Source organism: Paroedura picta, chromosome 12 (assembly GCF_049243985.1).
Source record: "Paroedura picta isolate Pp20150507F chromosome 12, Ppicta_v3.0, whole genome shotgun sequence".
NCBI classification, from domain to species: Eukaryota; Metazoa; Chordata; class Lepidosauria; order Squamata; family Gekkonidae; genus Paroedura; species Paroedura picta.
The window spans coordinates 25,599,284-25,619,336 of NC_135380.1; the positions used below are offsets into that span (position 1 = coordinate 25,599,284).

A 20,053-nucleotide genomic window follows, 5' to 3' on the forward strand; every position below is an offset into this window, starting at 1 on the left:
GTGAGCGCTATGCCACTGAGCCATGGCCCTTCCCTTCGATGAAGGGAGACTTTTTCAGCCCTAGAAAGCTGGTTTGAAAATGGCTTAAAATATCCCTCCCTCCTCCTGGGGGAGGGGTAGCTGAAAATTGAGAAAACAGCCTCTCCGTACTTACTAAAGTGACAAGTATTCAGACTCAGAAGTAACTCCTTTGATGAAAGCAACATATGGAAAGAGAAAGGAAGACATTGTGGAGACAAACACGCCAAACACAATGAGACACAATGCGACAATGAAAAAAAAAATTACACAGACAGAAGGAAACAAAAAAGAATACCCGGCAAGAGAAGCTGCAGACAAACCTGTTTTCTAGTGCCCCAATTCCATTCCTAAGAACAAACATCATGTCATGCTGCTCTTGTGTGTGAACTTACCGTCTTCCTCTGCAAAGTGTTCGCAGGCAGGACAGGTGGAAAGTGGCAGGTGAACAGCCAGTGGCTGGCAGACGGTGCCACAAAAACAACCAGTGGCATGGAAGGGTTAAGTGTCTCTACTCTCCTGCCCTATGAAGGTGCCACCTCCTACAGGCAGAAGGGGCCACTGGGGCCTCAAATATAGTGGATTTCCATGCCCACACACAAAACTGGTTAATTGCTACTGGAGGTGCCAACTATTACGTGGCCCAGTCACCCCAGTGTTGCATGAGTCTCAAGAAGGAAGGATAAATGAAATAAGGAAGTAAACACGTCATTATGTTCCTTTGCTCCTTTCTGCATTTCCCCTGCTTCCCCGACACCATTGCCCATTAAAATATTATTAAACATGTAGTGCCTGTGTAGGATTTTTACCAGATATCTTGATGTGGTGAGTACTGGTGGACTGGCTAAAGATGTCAACCACTGCATGTGTTCTGAATGACGCAAATAAGAGACACCAGGATCCATTTAGTCCAGCATTTTGTTTTCAGCAGGGCTATTCAGATGTTTGAGAAAGCTTCCCGACATGGCCAGCAGCAATGAATAGAACCAACTGCATTCACAAATCTGCCCAGCATGTCTAAACGTAATCAAAGTCCCTGGCTATGACTTAATCTTGTGGCAGTGTTTCATACATCAATAATGCACTGTGTGATGAAGTAGACACATTTGGCAACCTGGATTCTTGGAGGCTTTCAAAGGTTCATCTTACCTTCTGAAGACTTGGATGGTGACATGGGTGGGCTTTTCAAGCCAGGCTTTGTGGGACTCTTTACTGTGTGGGTAGCAGTAATTTCAGCTGGGGAAGTCACCTGTTCCTCTGCATCAGCATCTTTCTCACCTGGAAGGAGAGAGGGAAATGAGAAAGAGGACCATCAGGGTCAAAGGAAAACAAAATTATCTTCTTGGAAATTTTGTAAACAAGGCCTAATCCTATATTTTTAGCTAGTGTGTCTAGTTTTCAGAATTGTACCAGTTCTGCAGAACACCCTACATGCAATAACTAGACTCCCATAAGAATGAGAAGATAATATATCTGCATTTCCAAAGAGTTCTCAAGCAGATCTCCATTTGCAGAATGATCCATGTTTCATGGAGCAGTTGATGGATGGTGACCCCTCTCTGCCACTTTAGGGAAGTTCTGCCCCCAACCAACTCTAGGGCCTGGTCCTCAACAGCATACAAACTACTTGCACATTCTGCCCTGATATATTTACCATCCAGACCCATTTTCTTTCTCTCCACCTCTTTCTTGTACTCCTCCAGCTCCTGGTCTGTGAGCTGGCTGAAGGGGTTGGGTGGTTCCGGCTCAGGAAGACCCTCCTCAACGGCTGCATCTTTCACTTCTCCATCTGCCAAGTTACTTTCTGTTGACTGCAAGGTAAACAGGCACAGTGTCACCTCGGTCAGCACACCAAGGGGACAGCTACGGCAACTGGGAAGTAAGGCTCTACTGAGGCCATTGATCTGTCCGGGTCAGTATTGCTGACTGACTGACAGCAGCTCTCCAGGGTCTTGGACAGAGGTCTTTCATATAATCTGCTACCTAGTCCCTTTAATTGGAGATGCTGGGGATTGAACCAGGGACCTCCTGCAGGTAAAGCAAGACACTGAGCCACAGCCCTGCTGCTTTAGATAGTTTGCCTGATTTGATCCAACCCTCTCTCAGATCTGTCTCCTCTTCTTTTTAAGGAACTTTGGGTGGTACCACCCTGGCCTGTACGGCCCAGGCTAGCCTGATATTGTCAGATCTCGGAAGCTAAGCAGGTTTGATGTTGGTTAGTGTTTGGATGGAAAACTACCAAGAAATTCTGGAGCCTCTTTGCAGAAGAAGACAATGGCAAACCAACCCCATTAGTCTCTTCCCTCGAAAACCCAATGGGGTTGGCATTAGTCAGTTGCAGCTTGACAGTACTTTACACATGCACAGAGTGCTGCCTGCAGAGTTATCCCTGTTTATATCTTCACAGCCATGGTGAGATAGGTTGGTTTGAGAGAACAGGCCTGGGCCTTAGCTGTCCTGGGAGCCCAGGTCTCCCCAGTCTGAGAGCCTCTCCTTCTCTACACCCCATGGGCTCCAGAGCACAGCACCGCAATGACAAGTACCGGGCTTCTGCTTTTCTCTGCTATCACGCTGGCGAGTAGCTGAGACTGGGGCCCTGCTGATTTGACATCTTGTCGGTTTTGCTCTCGAATCTGCAAGACGAAACAAAGGAAAATGGTACACATGATCACTCTCTGGAGAAGGGAAACCCCTTGAAGGCGAACATTTTATTTGACATAGAGGTCCAGAAGAGGTATGATTGTGACATGAAGTGTCATGACTGGCTCTTCCTGAGTGTTTCTAAAAGGCCAACAGAGGCTGTACAGGACCTCAATCTAAATAAGGGCCTTGGCCTAGGAGAAGAAGAATGTCATCCTTTCGTTTCCCATGTGGAAAGATAAGATGGGCAATGAGAAAATGCCCATCTATTTTTCTTCCCTTCCACAAAAGGCAAACAAATACATTATCAGTAGAGCAGCAAACTGGAACCATCCACAAAGAAATTAGGGATTTTGGCATACTGTTCAGGGTTTCGACTATATATGCAGGAAAATATAAATGAGAAGACACTTCCTCTCACAGTGTAGTAGCAGGCAACTGTGATTAGCAAAACCATGTAGGGGCAGAAGAACTAAACTCTTTTTCCCCCTGCATTGCAGCCCCAACAGCGACAAGATTATTAAAATGCTGAGCGGATCTATTCCATCAGGGGTCTCCTACTGTCACATCTGTTTGACCTCTTAGCTTCTACTTTTGGAGGTACCCTGCAAGTGTTACAAGGTTTGAACTGGGACTTTGAGGATCAGACCACAATCCTCCTAGCCTGACACAGGAAGAGCCTAGAATTTTCAGCGTCTTTGCCGAACTACAGTTCCCAGGATTCTTTGAAGGAAGTCATGATTGTTAATGTGGTATAAAGCTAAGACAGGCTTTTGGTGTGAATATACAGCAGTGAGAGGGCTCCACATCAGCACCTGGAACATCTAAAAGAGCAAGAGAAATGGTTATGTACCTTGTTCCTCATTTCCAGAACTTCTTGTGGGTCTGTGTAGAGAGGCACAAATTGGTTTGGGTTTTCAATTCGGATTGCCGTCCCGCTGCTGGTTTTCTCCACCTCGTCAGCTTTCATCCACTGGACAGAATGTAAATTAAACAAAGAAAAGCAAAGGGAAAAAACAGCAAATCAGCAGAGGGCATCCTGTCAAAGATGGAGAACAGAATGTGGAGCCCTTCTGAGGAAAAGGGTCTGAGCATCTGGCTTCTGCTTTCAAAGATGCTCAATCACCACTGGCTTTAGGATTAGGAATAGCCCACACACAACACCAGATAAATGTAGTTTAATTCTAAGCAGTGAAGGGCTTTCAGAAATAGTCATTGACCAATTGTGATTAAGCGACAGCCTAAAGAGATGGTGAACTCCCCCTCACCAGCAGTCTTCAAGCAGCATCTGGACAGCTCCTGATCCTGGATGCTTTAGGCTGATCCAGCATTGAGCAGGGGGTTGGACTAGATGGCCTGGATGGCCCCTTCTAACTCTAGGATTCTATGATTCTATAATCTTTTGATCATCAGACTATGAAACTGCAAGCATCAGTGGTCACCCTGATCACATAATCATGTGAGAGCTGGTAAGATGTAGTGACTAGATTGTTGGATCAGCACTAGAGAGACCTGAGTTCATATTCCCTCTCTGCTAGAATGTCCATAATGTGTCCTTGCCTTCTTTCATTCTTTCCTACTTCATAGAGTTGTTGAAAGGATAAAAGAAAGGGGGATTATATGTGCCACTGCAACTTCCTTTGAGAACTGGAGGAATAAATAAAATATTATAAACATGTTCTCGGTGTTACCAACTGATTTGAAGCCGTTTTCATTCTGGGTGAATAAACTGGGATGCCTGAGCAAAGACTCCTTTTCCATGTTAACTTTGCTGACAAAGATCTGCTGAATATTGCAAAGGATTTGAGAGAGGGTTCCAGGGCTCACGCTCAAATCTCCTGCTGGCCAGGTGCTTCCCCCAGCGTGCTCAACAGTGTATTAATTGTGGTATATTGCAGAAACTCAGTGGTGACACCAAGCAGGGGGCCTTTCTTTGCTGGCCTCTTTGGAGAACTAGCTACGATTACAAAGACCTACATGTTTCCCCAGCAGGCAGTTAACATTTAAGAATGGGACACTGTAGAAAAACGTGTCAGGAAAGTGCACGACAAACCAAAGGTATAAAACCTGGCCCACAGGTTAACGCCAGCTTAGCTAGAAACCTCTGCAGAACTGCCTAGAAATGGCTCTTGCAAACCTTCCTGGCCACTGTCCTTCTCTTGCCCCCAGTATTTGACAAGGATATGAAGGACAGGCAGAAGCTGCTATTCCATTTACCGTGGTTTTAGTGCGTTGACTCCCTGCACTGCCTTGGCTTTCCTCAGCCACGTTTACTCGCAAGTAGGTGTTTGGTGTGTTCAGCCAGCGGGTCTTTTCTTTCTGCTGCTTCTGAGCATGCTGCCGTAGCGTCGAAATGGGGGCCCCCTCCTCTTCAAAGATGAACGCTGTGACAGTGGCTGGGATCTCCACTTCGCTCTTATGCTTGCTTTTCTCCTGGACGAATGGGTAGCGATAGGCATACCCAGTCCGGTAGCCCTGTCGAGGACAAATGGAGTTCCTTGAATGCACATTTGCATGGCTACCCACGACAAAAGTGCGACCAACCATGAAGCTACAAAAAGTCCTCGTGAATTTAGCTTACATAACCCCTCTTGAAAGGCTGTACCCATCTGGGTCACTAGAAGTACAGTTTAAACTATTTTGGGACTGTATATATCATTCCATTGCTTATCCCTAAGTCCTATAAATAGTTCAGGGTTAACAGGTCTGATTTATCTGTTCTGTGTCTCAATGGACTGTGGCCAGTTCAGCAGTTTGTGGCAGGTTGGAAATATTTAACTTTTTCTTCTTGAGGGGAGAAGATAAACTTTCTCGCGCCTTGAAGTTCTAAAATGGCAGTCATCAATATCAAAGCAACTTTGGATGAAACCATCCAGGAATCAGCCTGTAAAAGACACACTAGACATTTAGGGAGGTCCATGCGGGAAGAGCACAACTCATGTGAAATGAACTGGTAAAGGTGGCTTCTCCACTTGCCAATAACATACAAGGTTGTCCAGCATCCTCATGAGGGCTTCGAATTCATGTTCTCCCAGGCGACTCTTCTGCATAGGTCCAAAGGTGCTCCCAGCCCATCGGACCGAGCCAACATCGTGGGGTCTGTGTTTTTCTCGCTCCAGCATGATCAGATTCTCTGTTCCACCAGCACAAGACTGGGCTGAGATCTAGGGGAGAGAAACAACAGGAGAGGAGTGAGGAGGAGCATGATAGGAAAGCAGTTATCGAGACACACCTCATAATACAATCCCTCTTTCTAGAGTTTGGAGGTGATTTGGATTCTCTTAGGGCAGAGTATGGGCAGCTCCAGCCTCAATTCTGGGAAGCAAGAGTCAGTTCTTAAACATGTCAAAAGTGTAATGCTTGGCAAACAGGACCTCTAAGGACATAGCAACTCTTGCAATAGACAATTAGCCACTGAAAGTTGGGTTATTAAAAGAGAGCAGAACAGAAACAGAATATCCTCAAATATTTAACGTTTGTGACATTTCCTCACTCAAATTCTGTCCATAACATTGGAAATTTAGAACTGGGATTTATCTCAAAGTTCACCCTGTGAGTCCTTTAGATTCACTGTTATATCTTAGTTATTCTGGTAAGTAATCAAGTACAAAATCTCATAAACTGTCATTAGATAATGTCTGCTGATGGTGTCAGATACAAAATGCCCTGGAAAATATGGCCCTGGAAAAACACCCACCCACCCCAAGCATGGCAAGGGCTATCCCTTCTCTTGGGACTAGGGTGGCCTTGGTGGAGGGAGATCTCCAAAGCAATCAATTCACCAGGACTTTTCCTGGTGGCCTTTATGACCAATCTGCGCTGGATTACACCACACACTATACATTAAGGCAGGGGTAGTCAAACTGCGGCCCTCCAGATGTCCATGGACTACAATTCCCATGAGCCCCTGCCAGCATTTGCTGGCAGGGGCTCATGGGAATTGTAGTCCATGGACATCTGGAGGGCCGCAGTTTGACTACCCCTGCACTAAGGATTAACATTCAGCTTCACAAATCACAAAGGAGAATAGTTTAGGAGGGCTGTGAGGCATAACAGGCAGGTCCAGCTCCACTGTCCATATGATGCATAGAAAGCATCTTGGGACGCCTGTGGTCCGCAGGAGCCTGCCCGGAGTTGGTGAGGGGCTTGCATTGCCAGACTTCCGCCTGCAGGTGGCTCCCAAGCTGGGCCCTGGCATGTGGCTGACCTAGTTTTTTCCAGCTGAAGAAGTAGGCTGATGTGCAGAGGGGAGGACAATAGCGCCGAGATTCTAAGATAACAATTTCCGCCCGTCTGCAGAACCCTGGCACTCAAAAGCTGCTCCTTTGCTACAGGGCTGGTTGGTCATTGTCCCATCTAGGCAGAACTGACAAGGGTGTGTGTGGTTCCTGCTGTGTTTTGCAGTCACCATAAAAAAACAACAACACCCAAAGCAGGCAACAGATGTTGCTGGAAAAGGATTTGGATCAATCAGGTGCAACTTCCTCCCACCCAAATTTGGGAGCCAGTGATATTTTCTAAGGAAGTAGCTTGAAGGCTGAGAGGGAGAGAGAGAGAGAGCTGAGTGCACCAGTGTGTGGAGGTCGGTTGGTCCTCCCCCTGCCTCCACCCATCTGGGCAGTGCCAGAGCTCAATCTTCTATGGAAACTACAGAACCCAACCTAAGCAATTACCCAGCAATGAGAATAACGCCCTCCACCTATGCTCAGAGCTATAATTTTGATTGTGACTTCTTTCCTCCCCTTGTCAGCAGCCTAACTGCCAGGCCCAATTTTTAAGTTCCCAGGATTTTTGTTGTCATGTTCAATCAGAGCTGCAACAACTGGAACATTCCTCCAACATGTTGTGCTAGGGATGGCAGTCCCCAGGTTGTACCTAGGGACTTCCCGGAATTACAGGTCAGCTCCAGACTAAAGAGATCCATTCCCCTGTAGAAAAGGGCTGGTTGAAGGGTGGACTCCAAAGTGCTATACAACATGAAGGTCCCTCCCCACCCCAAATCCCACCCACCCCCAGCTCCAACCCCAAATTCTCCAGACATATCCCAACCCAGAGCTGGTAACCCTATGTTCTGCCCTGCACAGCTCACTAATTCTGATGTTAACTGCAGTGAGTTTAGACTGCACAGGTCTTGTGCAGAATGCTTTGTGTTCTTAGACACAATGTCATTTAATGTGGGTTAACCCTGCAATCAGAAAGGCCAGGGAATGGCGAAGAGCTGTTTTCTCCCTACTAAATGAACATAGGTTTTTAATGGACACAGAAACTGCCAAAATAGGTCTTCGGAATCTTCTGAAATCATTCTGATAGTTCAGCAAAGGAACTTACCCCATAACAAACAGAGTGTGTGGGCACAGAAAGCTAATGTTAAGTGGCCAGTGTTCATTTTTGAAGACTGTGTCCGGCATTCGTCAATAGAGTATGGTGAATGGTCAACCCAGCCCCAGTAGAGGGCAGTGGTTGACCAATGTGATCTTGAGCTGAAGAAGACATTCAGATAAAGCCTGTATCCATACAGAGAAATCTCTTTGGGCAAAGTCATGCAATATGACTAATGTTGAGGTGCCACATAATCTCAGGAATTCAATTTGTTCCCTCTCCACCCATAAAGTGTAGGAAGACTTGCACATCTTATAATGTTACCGTGCTGATTATGCTGTCCCTTTCCCTGCCCCCACCCCTAACTATGTGAAGTCCAGGATATTAAGCAGGGCAAGGAAATGCACTTGGAGATGTGGGATCCCAGAGACAGAAGGAAGCAGTCAACCCCCTTCCCCACCCTGGCGCAGCCACTGTGCCTGGATCCAGCTCCAGCTGAGAACCCCCCTGGAAAGAACATTGGTTAGATTGAATGTTGCATTTTTAAAAAACAACAACTCTCAATAGCTGCTCTCTGGGAGCCAGTTGTGGATAAAAAATAGAATGTGCATCAATCAAATACATAAATAAGCATGTAAGTATTGACGCAAGAATGGCAGCTGAGGCAGCGGCTCCGTGCAGAGCATGCAGTTCCACCCTTCAGGGCAGCCTGCTGCTATGGTCTCTGGAGGACTGATCCACTGGGGGTCACACTGAAAGTGTGTTTACAAGTGTTTGACTGCGTGTCGCTCACCTGTACATCGCAGGCAGCCTGCAAATGAAAGATCTTATAAAACGCTTCTTCCACTGTGTCCCCAAGAGCCACCACACCATGGTTCCGCAGCACTAGAACCTGCCAAGAGAAGCTGACGCTAATTAAAATAGCCAGCAGTTTCATTTCTCAGTTGCAGACTATGCTCATGTCTCATTGCCCAACGATTTCCGAACCTCGGGCTAAATTTTTTCCAAACAGCCTAGTGACATTTTAAATTGTTTATGGATCGGCCTCATGTCCCCACCCCACCCTGTTGTTGTCATGGAGTGAAATGCTGAAAGTTCCCCATTGAAACCTAGATTTCCAGATGTGTGTGTCCTGACCCCCAATGCAATTTTCCCAACCTCAAATTGAACTCCTCTTTGCTCCCCTGGCCATACATGCAACTCACCTGTACAAATTTACCCATATTCAGTATCAAAATGATTCAGAAATTTAGATCTTAGTTTATATTATGCTTTGATGTTGTTACTATTTTTAACAATTAACTAACCAAAAGGAAATCTGAATTGCCTCTCTCAACCCTCACCTTGCAAGTGGGCCCAAGACACTTCTGTAACTCAATTCTGTCTGCTTCATCCTCCATGTCACCATTGTAGTCAAAATATACCATATCCCCTGCCAGCAGTGCATCATGGGAAATAGGCAGGAGACCACATTTCATTGCAGACACCTGGGAAGAGGACAAAAGAGAGGAGAGATGGAGAAAGAGCATTCTTCATCCCGGTCTATCAGTTTGCATCAACACGCCCAAAGTATTTTAACGACCAAATACAAAATTCATTCCAAAGAGACAGTTGAGAATTAATCTGTAAAAGTGTCCACTCTTTCAGGTTATACAGAGATTTTCAGTAAATGAATGAGCAAGGGGAGGGCTGTATATAAATATAATAAATAAATAAATAAATAAATAAATAAGGCTCAGAAAGAGGGGAGAATATAAGAAGGACATGATTTGCAACTATATTAATACAAACCGACATAGAAGAAGAGTTGGTTCTTATATGCTACTTTTCTCTACCTGAAGGAGTCTCAAAGAGGTTGTGGGTGGCGGCGTTCAAATTGGCTGTTCCAGGATTTCCTGGAACGGCCAATTGGGATGCTGCCACGCACAACCCTGGTCTCAAAGTGGCTTACAGTCGCCTTCCCTTTCTTCTTCCCAAAAGAGACACCCTGTGAGGTGGGTGAGGCTGAGAGAGCCCTGATATCACTGCTCGGTCAGAACAGTTTTATCAGTGCCCTGGCGAGCCCAAGGTCACCCAGCTGGCTGCATGTGGGGGAGTGCAGAATCGAACCCGGCATGCCAGATTAGAAGTCTGCACTCCTAACCACTACACCAAGCCAGCTCTTGTGTCTTTCTAGGTGAGGCGAGTGGATACATATCATTGTTCCTCTTTTAGTATAGTTTCCCCCATCATGGCGTCATATACATGATGGCAGTGGTTGTCACAGGGTAGCTAGGTCTTTTGAAAGTTTCAATTCATGACAATTTGTCATAAGATGGCCTCTGAAGTTTGTATGGCAAACAGGGGAAATGTGTAGAGATTTTGGGGGTGGAGCCTAAAGAGGGCAGGGCTTGGGGAAGGAGGGACATCAGCAGGGTGTAACACGATACAGTTCACCCTCCAAAGCAGCCATTGTTCCAGTCATCTGGAAATCAACTGTAATAGTGAGAGATCTCCAGGTGCCACCTGGAAGTTGGCAGCCTTAATTGAGGATCTGCTGTATTGTTTCAAAGGCTCTTCTGCTTCTCTGCTAATTTGTTGTTCTTTGGCCGGGAATTGTATCTGAGGTACCATTAAGCAAGGCACTTGGCCAGCCTTGACACCTTTCATTCAAGGTGTTTCAGAGCCTCTGTAGTGCTGGAGAACAAAAGCCAGGCTCCAGCTGCCTCCCTCCCGCTTCCTTTTATCTGGTTTAATGCTTTTCTATAAATCAGCTGCCAAGCCCAGCCCACTGTCTTGGGGCCAGGCATTTTCTGTTGCCTGGCAGAGTGTGCCTGTCAACGAGATGGATGGCATTCCTTACTGCAGCTGTGGCGGGCGTGTGCAGATGGATGATGCATCTCACGTCGGGTCTAGCCGCGTAGATGGCCGAGTGCATGCTGAATCCTTGGGTGTCCACTGGGAAGCTGGTGCTCCCTTGCTCTACCACCTCCCCCAGCACGTTCACTTTAACCTGTGGCACAAATGCAAACAGACAAGACAAAAGTAGAGGGTGACAAGGAGGAAGCATCTCCTTGTGTAGCAGACGGTGGTATTCCATGGCCACCCTTTTCAAGCTGGGTAGTGAGGCAGTGAAAGGAAGTTTATGAGAAAGGAACAGTTCTTGTGAGCCCAAGTGACAGACCCAGTGAGGAAGATACCTGCCATATCTTTGCATTGTTCTGGTCCCCTTCCAGTCAGGAACGAAGATGCAGCAAAATCAACCCCACCCCCTCTCATATACGCCCAGGGCAGACTTGCAGCAGGTGTACCTGTTCTCAGATGCAATCTCTGTTGCAGCTCTGCATGTGTCATTGATTTAAGTATTCCTTCTTAATGGAAAGAATTAAGCTCAATGACGCATCCAGGAACATGGGAGAGAGGGAGGTGGGGTCTTCTCTGATGATTTTTATTCATGCACAGTTCAGTTTAGATGGGCGGAAAGGGTGCCCTCCATGATCAAAACTCCATACTTTTTAATCCCTCCCCCCTCTTCCAAGTAGATGGAGGCAGCCGCAAAATATAGGAACAGAAACTTCCTTTTCAAACTTCACCCTGCAGTTAACTCAGCCTTTTCAAGAGCCATTCCCAGTTGCCCATACCATTTTAGTCTGTCCAAATCTCTTTGACACAGGGCCTCTAAAGTAAGAATACTGGAATTACTCAGCCACCTTTCTTTTTCACATAACAGGCTTAAAACCACTTCTGGTTTCAAGGAAAGTCTGTAGTGCAAATATAAGCTTTACATTATTTCCCCAACTCAACTGTGGTCTTCCTATGGAGAGACCTGGCACCAGGGAGCTACTCAAGTGTTCCAGGGCCTGATTTGGCTTGAGAGGACAGTGCTGGTGGAAAAGGGGCTTCAGCCTTTCCTCCCATGCCATTTCTAGGGTCAAAATGGCCATTGGTGGGGAGAGCATTATTTATTGTCAGGTCCCAAGTCAAACTCTCCATCCAATAAGCAGACTCTTTAATTGAGAAGCTTCTATATTAAAGAAGAAGCAAAGCAGGTAGACAACATTCCTTGCTGAAACTGAGGTTCACCTAGTACAGCACCCCTATATGAGTACCCCTGTGATCCCTCCACCTAAGAGCATCCTCTTGGTTGGCAAATGGTCAGGTGCCAGATTGCCCTCTTCCCACGCCATGAGAATCAAAGTGAAAGCTATAAAATACGCCTTCAGATACAGCAGGGCTACCAGTCTCCCAGTCTCCAAGGCCAGTGAGATAACCCTGGTGCTTCAAAGAAGGCATCTGAGTTTTACAGCATCCTGCCTGGATTGGAATAACAAAAGAGTCGACTGGAACTTGCCAGTTGGCTCCAATTACACCAGCCTCAAAGGTTAGCCAAGCTAGGTGTGAAAGAATAGTCGAACAAAACAATTTACCAGAGCACTAAAAACCTTACAACCTGGCTAACAAGCTGATACATGAAACACAGCACATCGGAGAATCCCAAATACCCATACATAAATACTCAAGCTCACAAAGCATAGGAAAAGCAACATGGCAAGAACATGTGAACACAGGATCTTGACTTTTGCCCCACTGTGGGGTTGCATACACACTGATTGCACATGCACATTTGCCCTCTGCTCTCTCTACTGGATGCCATGACCATTAATAAAAAACAGGATGAGAGCAGCCCAACGCAGATCCTTAGTGCTCAATTATAGGAATTCTATGAACACAGCTCCCAATGTTTAATCAAGTGCAATAGGGACCCAAGTTGAGGCCATGGTGTAAGGGAAGGGCTAACTTGAAATGGCCCTGAGGAGCTGCTATGTTCCTCACAGAGGTAAACACACAAGTGTCTATATGATTGTCCCTACAGCTGTTTCTTGGAGTCATTTCTGGTTGACAAAATGGCATGGATGAGATGCTTAAATCCTCCTTCCCTTGTGCCATAGTCTTCATTGGAATAGGTCCCTCACATACCTGAATTTTAGAGAAACTAAAATGCTGAGCACTCACTCATTCACAGAGCTCCCAGCATCTTGTGTCAAGTTTCCATAACAAAGTGGCACAGCGGAGCTCCTGTTAGGGCACCATAAGCAGCCAATCCAGTGGCGTGGGCCTGGGAAGGTGCTCCGAGGAATTCCATCAAGGAACAAGGGCACTGATTTGTACTAGATGTTACAGAGGGAAAGAGGGGGGGGGGACTTGGCTCAGGGCTGCCATTTTCTCTGGCATCTCTAAGGCAGGGGTAGTCAACCTGTGGTCCTCCAGATGTTCATGGACTACAATTCTCATGAGCCATGGGAATTCCCATGGGAATTGTAGTCCATGGACATCTGGAGGACCACAGGTTGACTACCCCTGCTCTAAGGCATTCTCCAAGGAGATTTAACGTTTGTGTGTGAAGTACCACCCCACCCATGCTTAGAATTCTGGAAAGAAAGGTGGAGGTGCTGGAGACAGAGCACTGAGTCCAGAATACTCACCAAAGTCGAAGCGGTGACTTCATGACAGGAAAGACCTACAGGGCAAATCAAGAAGTGGTCCTGCTCTTTGCTGACCCGCAGCTGCCAGGGAAGAAAAAAAAATAGACAGCTTATGGTCTAAGTTCCCCTTGCTCATGGGAGTATGTTATTCCCCAGGATTACTAAGGTTGGAACTAGATGAGATGGGAAGCATGCCACCAGCAACCCTACATCTCTTTTTCCTCTCCCCCCTGGAAAGGTCTACTAAACATAAGGTTTGACATTATGGTGCTCTGGAGTTCTCTATCCCTGCAGGCAGCCACAAAAGTAGTGTGGGGGAGGGAGAGAAAGCTTGAAGCATGGAGATGACACATTGTAATATGTACAACTAGAAGTTACCATGAAAGGAAGGGGAAGCAGGAGAGGCAGGGCTGAGGGTTCCAGTGCCAGCCACGTGTCTCCTGTCATGTCTTGTTCTGCCCTAATGGGGCTCATGTAGCCCTCGAGGGGGGAAAAGTGGAGAATAGGAGCAAAGCCATCTCCTCCCACCCCCCACCAATGCAAAAAAACATTTCCTTGAAGGATGCACTGAGAGTTTCTGCTTTAAGGGCCAGGAGAGCAGGAATGGCTCTATTCTTGTATGCCTTTCTAGCATTTTAAGTTTGCCTAATCATGCTAGCATAATCATTGAGCCTTCCAGAAGTGATCTCAAAATCTCACGCATGGTGGGCCCCTGCCTGTAGCCCATTGATTACATGTATCTGAGCTAGTGGGGATCGTCACAGCAGATGGGATTCACCATTGTAAGCATGTCTACAGATGCACAGAATTAGGGCAGTGAGCCCATCATGGAAATACATCCCCTGTGCTACATTCACACATGACAACCCAGGATTAAGTTCAAGAGAATGTTTGCAGCCAAACCCAGGATTATCACGTCTTGAGATGTTTTTGTACAGGGTGGGTTCATCTCAGTATTTCCACATTAGATATTTTCTTAGGCAGGAATTTGGGGTATCTTTATGCGAGAATAGACTCTGGCAGAATTATTGATAAATTGGTAAAATGGTAAAAAAAAAAATCATGTTTCAAATGGGCAAAGATACCTGTAAACTCTCATGGGTCAGAATTAGGTGTGAAGAAATGTTTCAGTCTACTAAGGACTAGGAGTTTACAGTTTGCTTGTTTCTGAGAGAGACATGGGTGACATTTAGTTCCACAGAGATTACATAAAATTTTTAATTCCAATTGTTGCCGCAATTGGAAATGTCAAGATGGAAACTGGAGTTCTTAACAAATTTAGTGAACGGGTAGAGATGCCCAAGTCTATCAGATTAGAAGTCTTCACTCCTAACCACTACACCAAGCTGGCTCTCTTAGATCAACCATAAGTGGCTTGATAAAAGAAGAAGAGAAATTTACGGTGGGGCTATTACTGGCCATGGCAACTGATGCCTATTTCAGTCATATCCTTGCTGGTGAGCTTCTAGAGTCTGGCCGCTCTGGGAAACAGGATGCTAGACGAGCTAGACCTGCGCTTGATCCAACAAGGATCTTCTGATGTTCTTAATTGTTTTGCCGCAGTGTCATCTTTCAAAGCATCTGCCAAGGAGATGTGCCCAGGCTCCAGGCCAGCACATGATGCATTCCACTCTCAACTAATTGAAGAGGGTCAAGCGCTTTACCAGATTCAATTGTTTGTTTTTCCATATTTCAACGTGTTAACTTTATTTGTATTTTTAAATGGTTGCTACTTGCCTGAGAGGATGAAGTAGAAAGGGATGAGGAAGAAGCATTTGAAAAAGAAACAGGACGGTTAAAGAAACCCAGTCTTAATTCTGACCAGCCCTCCCCCAGTCAGGCCTGAGCAAAGAGAGATCTTTTACCGTGACGTAAGTGCTGCTCAGCTGTGCCCAGCCGAAGAGGTCGAGCAGTCGGTAGATGCTGCCAACCTTGCAGCGCATGAGCCTCTCTCCTTTGGCCAGAGATGCGGAGTCGGTGCTGTGGAGGTCGTTGATGGGCATCACTGTAGAGAGGTCTGCAGAAGAGAGTTAAGCAGGGGCTTGCCCTGAACGTGGAGGAATCATTTGTATGTCGGGCGGTCAGGGAATGTGAGCCACACTTTGAAATCCAAAGGGTGTGAGAAGGCGCCTGGGATACTTGGTGGTACTGAGCTAGGCCTTGGCCTGATTCTTCAAGGCAAGAGGGTCTAACTATGCCAGCTAATGGCAGAGCTGGGAAGGGAACATGTGGCTTCCCTGTGAACCCTTAATTATTTATTGAAACATTTAGGAGCTGCCTTTCTCCCTTACTGAACTCGAGAGCTTACAATGTAAACAAATCAATAGCCAGAACGATACAACCCCCCCCCCCCCAATTTAAGACAACCAATAAGTAGAAAAACTAAATTAATTAAATGCTATCCTAAATAAAACCATGCCATTATTCTCACTACTAGGTCAGCAGAATTTGTTGTTGCTGTTAGGTGCGAAGTCGTGTCCGACCCATTGCGACCCCATGGACAATGATCCTCCAGGCCTTCCTGTCCTCTACCATTCCCTGGAGTCCATTTAAGTTTGCAAGCAGAATTTAGGTAAAAGGTAAAGGTATCCCCCATGCAAGCACCGAGTCATAGGGTGACGCCCTCCAGCGTTTTCATGGCAGACTCAATACGGGGTGGTTTGCCAGTGCCTTCCCCAGTTATTACCGTTTACCCCCCAGCAAGCTGGGTACTCATTTTACCAACCTCGGAAGGATGGAAGGCTAAGTCAACCTTGAGCCGGCTGCTGGGATCAAACTCCCAGCCTCATGGGCAGAGGTTCAGACTGCATGTCTGCTGCCTTACCACTCTGCGCCACAAGAAGCTCTTAAGCAGAATTTATAGCAGGTTAACTGCCAGCATATGAAGACTTGCAGCAAAAGGGGGCATTGCTTAAGCCATGGATTTCCACCCAGGGTTCCCAGAGAACCTTTGGGTTACGCAAGAGTTCCCCGGGCGTTATATGGCCTTTCCCAGAAGTTCAGAAGGCTGCTAACATCAATAGACATCACTGGAGCCCACTTCCCCTGTTGCTCTACAGGCCTGGTCGCTTTCTCCACAACAGAAATGGTAAATGATCAATTGGCTGACTCCCACTTTTTACTTCCATGCTCACTTCTTTGAAGGGGCAGGTCACCACTTCTGAGGTTTCTTGAAGTCTGAAAAATATTTCAGGGGTTTCTCCAAGGTCAAAAGGTTGAAAAAGGCTGGCTTAAGCCAAGGCTGCACCCTTGTGAGTTCAGCTTTACCCTACCATGGGCATCACTGTGCCACACAACCTGGATGGAGCTTTCTGCCTAAAGTAAGAAGGCCTAACCTGCCTACCCTTAGTGGCCAGGATGGCTCCTGCCATGCTGTGCCATGTCTATACCACTCAAGTTGGATACCACTTGGAGCAAAAGCAGTCAACGAAACATAAAAGCCCCAGAGCCCAAAGGGAAGGAAGAAGAGAGAAGAAGGTGGCCAAGAGTCATAGACTGGGCTGCTGTGGAGCAGGACCAGGATGCTCAGGGCAGGAAACCAAGGGTTTCCTAGACATGAACTCTAAGAAAGCCAATATATAACATCCCAAACTTCAAAACAGGGTTTAAAATGGCAATCCACCCCCACACCCATTCCAGTTGTGGTGGACATAAACTAGGGAATGTCAGATGGGATATGGTAGAAAAGGAAGGGCTGGGAGCCACCAGGCCCCTCATCATGGGATGGTGGCCAGGAGGTTGGGCTTTGTGTCTGCTGCACCCTGATTTGTGAGTGAGAGGTAGCATGAAAGAGGGAAGGAAAGGGCAAGGAGGTGTAACAGGAGCGAGAGAGGACACAGTCAGAAGCCTTGACACTTCACCGTGAGTGACCAAACATCTTTCAGCAGGATTTTTTGCCTCCTCATGCTGCCAACATACTCAACGGTGATGTGGGGAAGACAGAAGGAGCAGTGCTGGCCATAAAATCTGCAATCTGCCGAAGGGCCCAGATATTGGAGTTGTTTCCCTTCTTCATCTGCTCTTGGATGAGGCTCTCCAACTCCTCCCTGAAAGACTGAAAAACACCAGAGAGATGTTGAATGATCCAAGACTCCACAGCTGGATTCCCTTCCTTTGAAGAGAGCCTTAAAAAGAGCTTCACGGTTTAGCTCTACTGATGGCAGCTGCACTTAGCATTGGAAAGGAGGCAACGGGCAAACAGAAGGACCTAATATCCTAAAGAAGTGACTTCCTGTGTGCATGTGGCCCTCAGAATCTTATTTGGGGAGAGGTCCTCAGTAAGAAGGCTGGCAGTTGCCCACTGCAATTGCTCTTCCCCTGTTATATGCTCCTGTAGGGGATTATTAGGGATGCACTTGGATGGCGCACTCTCCATTAATTGGGAGGAGCACACAATGAGGGCAAATAGACCAGCCAGGAGCCTGCATGAACAGAATATGTACACTAGAACAGGGGTAGTCAACCTGTGGTCCTCCAGATGTTCATGAACTACAATTCCCATGAGCCCCTGCCAGCGTTTGCTGGCAGGGGCTCATGGGAATTGTAGTTCATGAATATCTGGAGGACCACAGGTTGACTACCCCTGCACTAGAACACTCTCTAGCATCCTCTGCGATGTGCCAGTGATGTGTTACAGGTAAGGCTTTGTGGAAGAGGGAAAGCATGAAAGAGGGGTTGGATAAACCGTCTTCTATCTATTTGCCTTTCTCCTTCTCCGTTTGATGTGCCTCCTTGATGGTTTGGCCTGCTCCTCGAACCATTAAGAGCCATGCAAGCTGTGACTCTACAGACACCAGCCCTGGCCACGTCGTCTTGGAAACCAGCAATAGTTTTTTCAGAAGTGATAAAAAGCCCCCTTCTTGCTTGGCAATGCTAGAGGGGTAGCTGCGTTAGTGTGGAGCCTCAAGTTAGAACTAGAGTCCAGTGATTCCTTAAAGACTAAGAACAAAATGTATTCAAGCACAAGTTTATGCTGGGATGAACTGTTAGTCTGTAATGTGCCGCTGGGTCTTTGGTTCTTTTTGCCTGAGACATCCTTTTTGGGTGCTTCCAAACATTAAACCGGCTGGCTGCAAAAGCACCACCCAGATATTAACCTGAGGGTGACAATAGCAGCATATCAGCTGCTCCTGTCCCTTTGGCAGAACTTCAGCCTATAACAGGTCCTTTATTTCTTCAATTGTATTGCCCTTCCTGCTGATAGCTCAGGGTGGCCCCCATGGCTCCCTCTTGTCCATTTCATCTGTGCAACACCCTTGTAAAGTAGGTTAAGCTGAGACAGCGTCTGGCCCACAGGTGCCATGCATCTCAGTCTACGGTCTATCCACGGTACCACACAGGCTCTCTGTTAACACTGCAGCTGGTACACATGACAGCCCCCCCCCTTCGCTGAATGCATGGGGATGTCGAGTGGGAGTGTGTGTGCAGGAGGCCCCGCTCCCTGTCTCTGTGCAATCGCCTGGTCACCTGCAGGCATGCAGAGGAAGCGGTTGTGCAAGCTCTCCTGCACTGTGATCAGCAACACCAGTCTGGAATGTCGCTGTTCTCAGAGAGGAAGTGTTTGCACAGCCTCTTCCTCCAGGTCTTTACCCTCGCAGATGACCCAGTGGCTGTGCAGAGGCAGGAGGCGGGCCAGCAACTTCACTCCTGCTTTCCCTCCCCACATGCCTTCAGTGGACACTGGGGCGGTCGTGTGTACCAGGCTTCTGTTAAGTGTGGGACCTTGGCCAGGACATTCCCACTAAGCTCTGGGAATGACAAGGAAACAAGACAGGTGAACCAAGGAGCCTCCAGCTCAGCAGTCAGCCCTGGCAGACTACATGTGAGTGCTTCCCAGGTGGGGATGCCAAGCAGAGTCAGCAGGACAAAATCCAAGGAGCCCTGATCTCCCTGAGGGCCCATGGGCCAGGCGAGTCATGTGGCTCGTTCTCCTAGGTGCTTGGGTTGTCTCTGAGGTGGAAGCCCAATGGGAATCTTGGCTTGGGGGCCTGTGGTGTCTCTTGGCAGCTGCCGCACATCCAGGCCATGCTTGTTTACTCCTCTGGGCAACATGAACTCTGCTGTTCTTGCTAACTCTGCTGCGGCTCCCCTCCCGCCTGCTCCGCTTGCGGCTGGTCCACTATCGCCACCAAGCCGGAAGGTACTTACAGGGCTCTGCAGAATCATGGTGACTCTTTTCTTCTGTTCCATCAGGTTGAAATCCTGGCGGAGGTCAGCAGCCATGTTCCTCATGCGCAAGTACTCGGGGTCGTCTTCGGAGAACTGGTCAAAGTAATGCTGAACCTGGGAGGGCAAGGAGGAGACCTCCTCGGGGATGGTTTCGTTGCTCATCTTGTAATCTATAGTTGGCTTTGGGACACCTGCAGAGAGACAGAGAGGCTCTGCTGAAAATTGTCTTTCCAATATCAAAGTTTCGGTGATGTAGCAACACTTGGAGCACAGGGATCCCCAACCAAGGTTCCCTGGAGCTCCCCAGGGGCTCCCTGGCCTTCTCCCTATAGCCAGTCTTAATGGCCATAAGCTATTCATGGCATGGCTGTAAAAACAGGCACTGCCAGCTTACATTGACCTGGGGGTGACGTTCTTGCATGGTTTTCATGCCTGGGAAAGTGAAC

General features: G+C 47.3%; 1 protein-coding gene across 3 annotated transcripts in view; it reads right to left on the reverse strand.

Moving 5' to 3' along the window:
• The window catches only part of ADD2 (adducin 2), a 60,423-nt gene that overhangs the window by 8,401 nt on the left and 31,969 nt on the right, over window positions 1-20,053 (reverse strand). For all 3 annotated transcript variants that reach the window (XM_077305201.1, XM_077305200.1, XM_077305202.1), the window contains exons 2-14: window positions 19,587-19,798; window positions 17,358-17,493; window positions 15,305-15,456; window positions 13,440-13,520; window positions 10,820-10,969; window positions 9,321-9,464; window positions 8,771-8,869; window positions 5,646-5,822; window positions 4,876-5,133; window positions 3,512-3,631; window positions 2,562-2,651; window positions 1,673-1,829; window positions 1,168-1,296 (exon numbers count right to left, since the gene is read on the reverse strand). In XM_077305201.1, coding sequence (XP_077161316.1) covers window positions 1,168-1,296; window positions 1,673-1,829; window positions 2,562-2,651; window positions 3,512-3,631; window positions 4,876-5,133; window positions 5,646-5,822; window positions 8,771-8,869; window positions 9,321-9,464; window positions 10,820-10,969; window positions 13,440-13,520; window positions 15,305-15,456; window positions 17,358-17,493; window positions 19,587-19,769 — 1,876 coding nt within the window. In that variant the 5' untranslated portion in view covers window positions 19,770-19,798. The remainder of the gene's footprint in view (window positions 1-1,167; window positions 1,297-1,672; window positions 1,830-2,561; window positions 2,652-3,511; window positions 3,632-4,875; window positions 5,134-5,645; window positions 5,823-8,770; window positions 8,870-9,320; window positions 9,465-10,819; window positions 10,970-13,439; window positions 13,521-15,304; window positions 15,457-17,357; window positions 17,494-19,586; window positions 19,799-20,053) is intronic.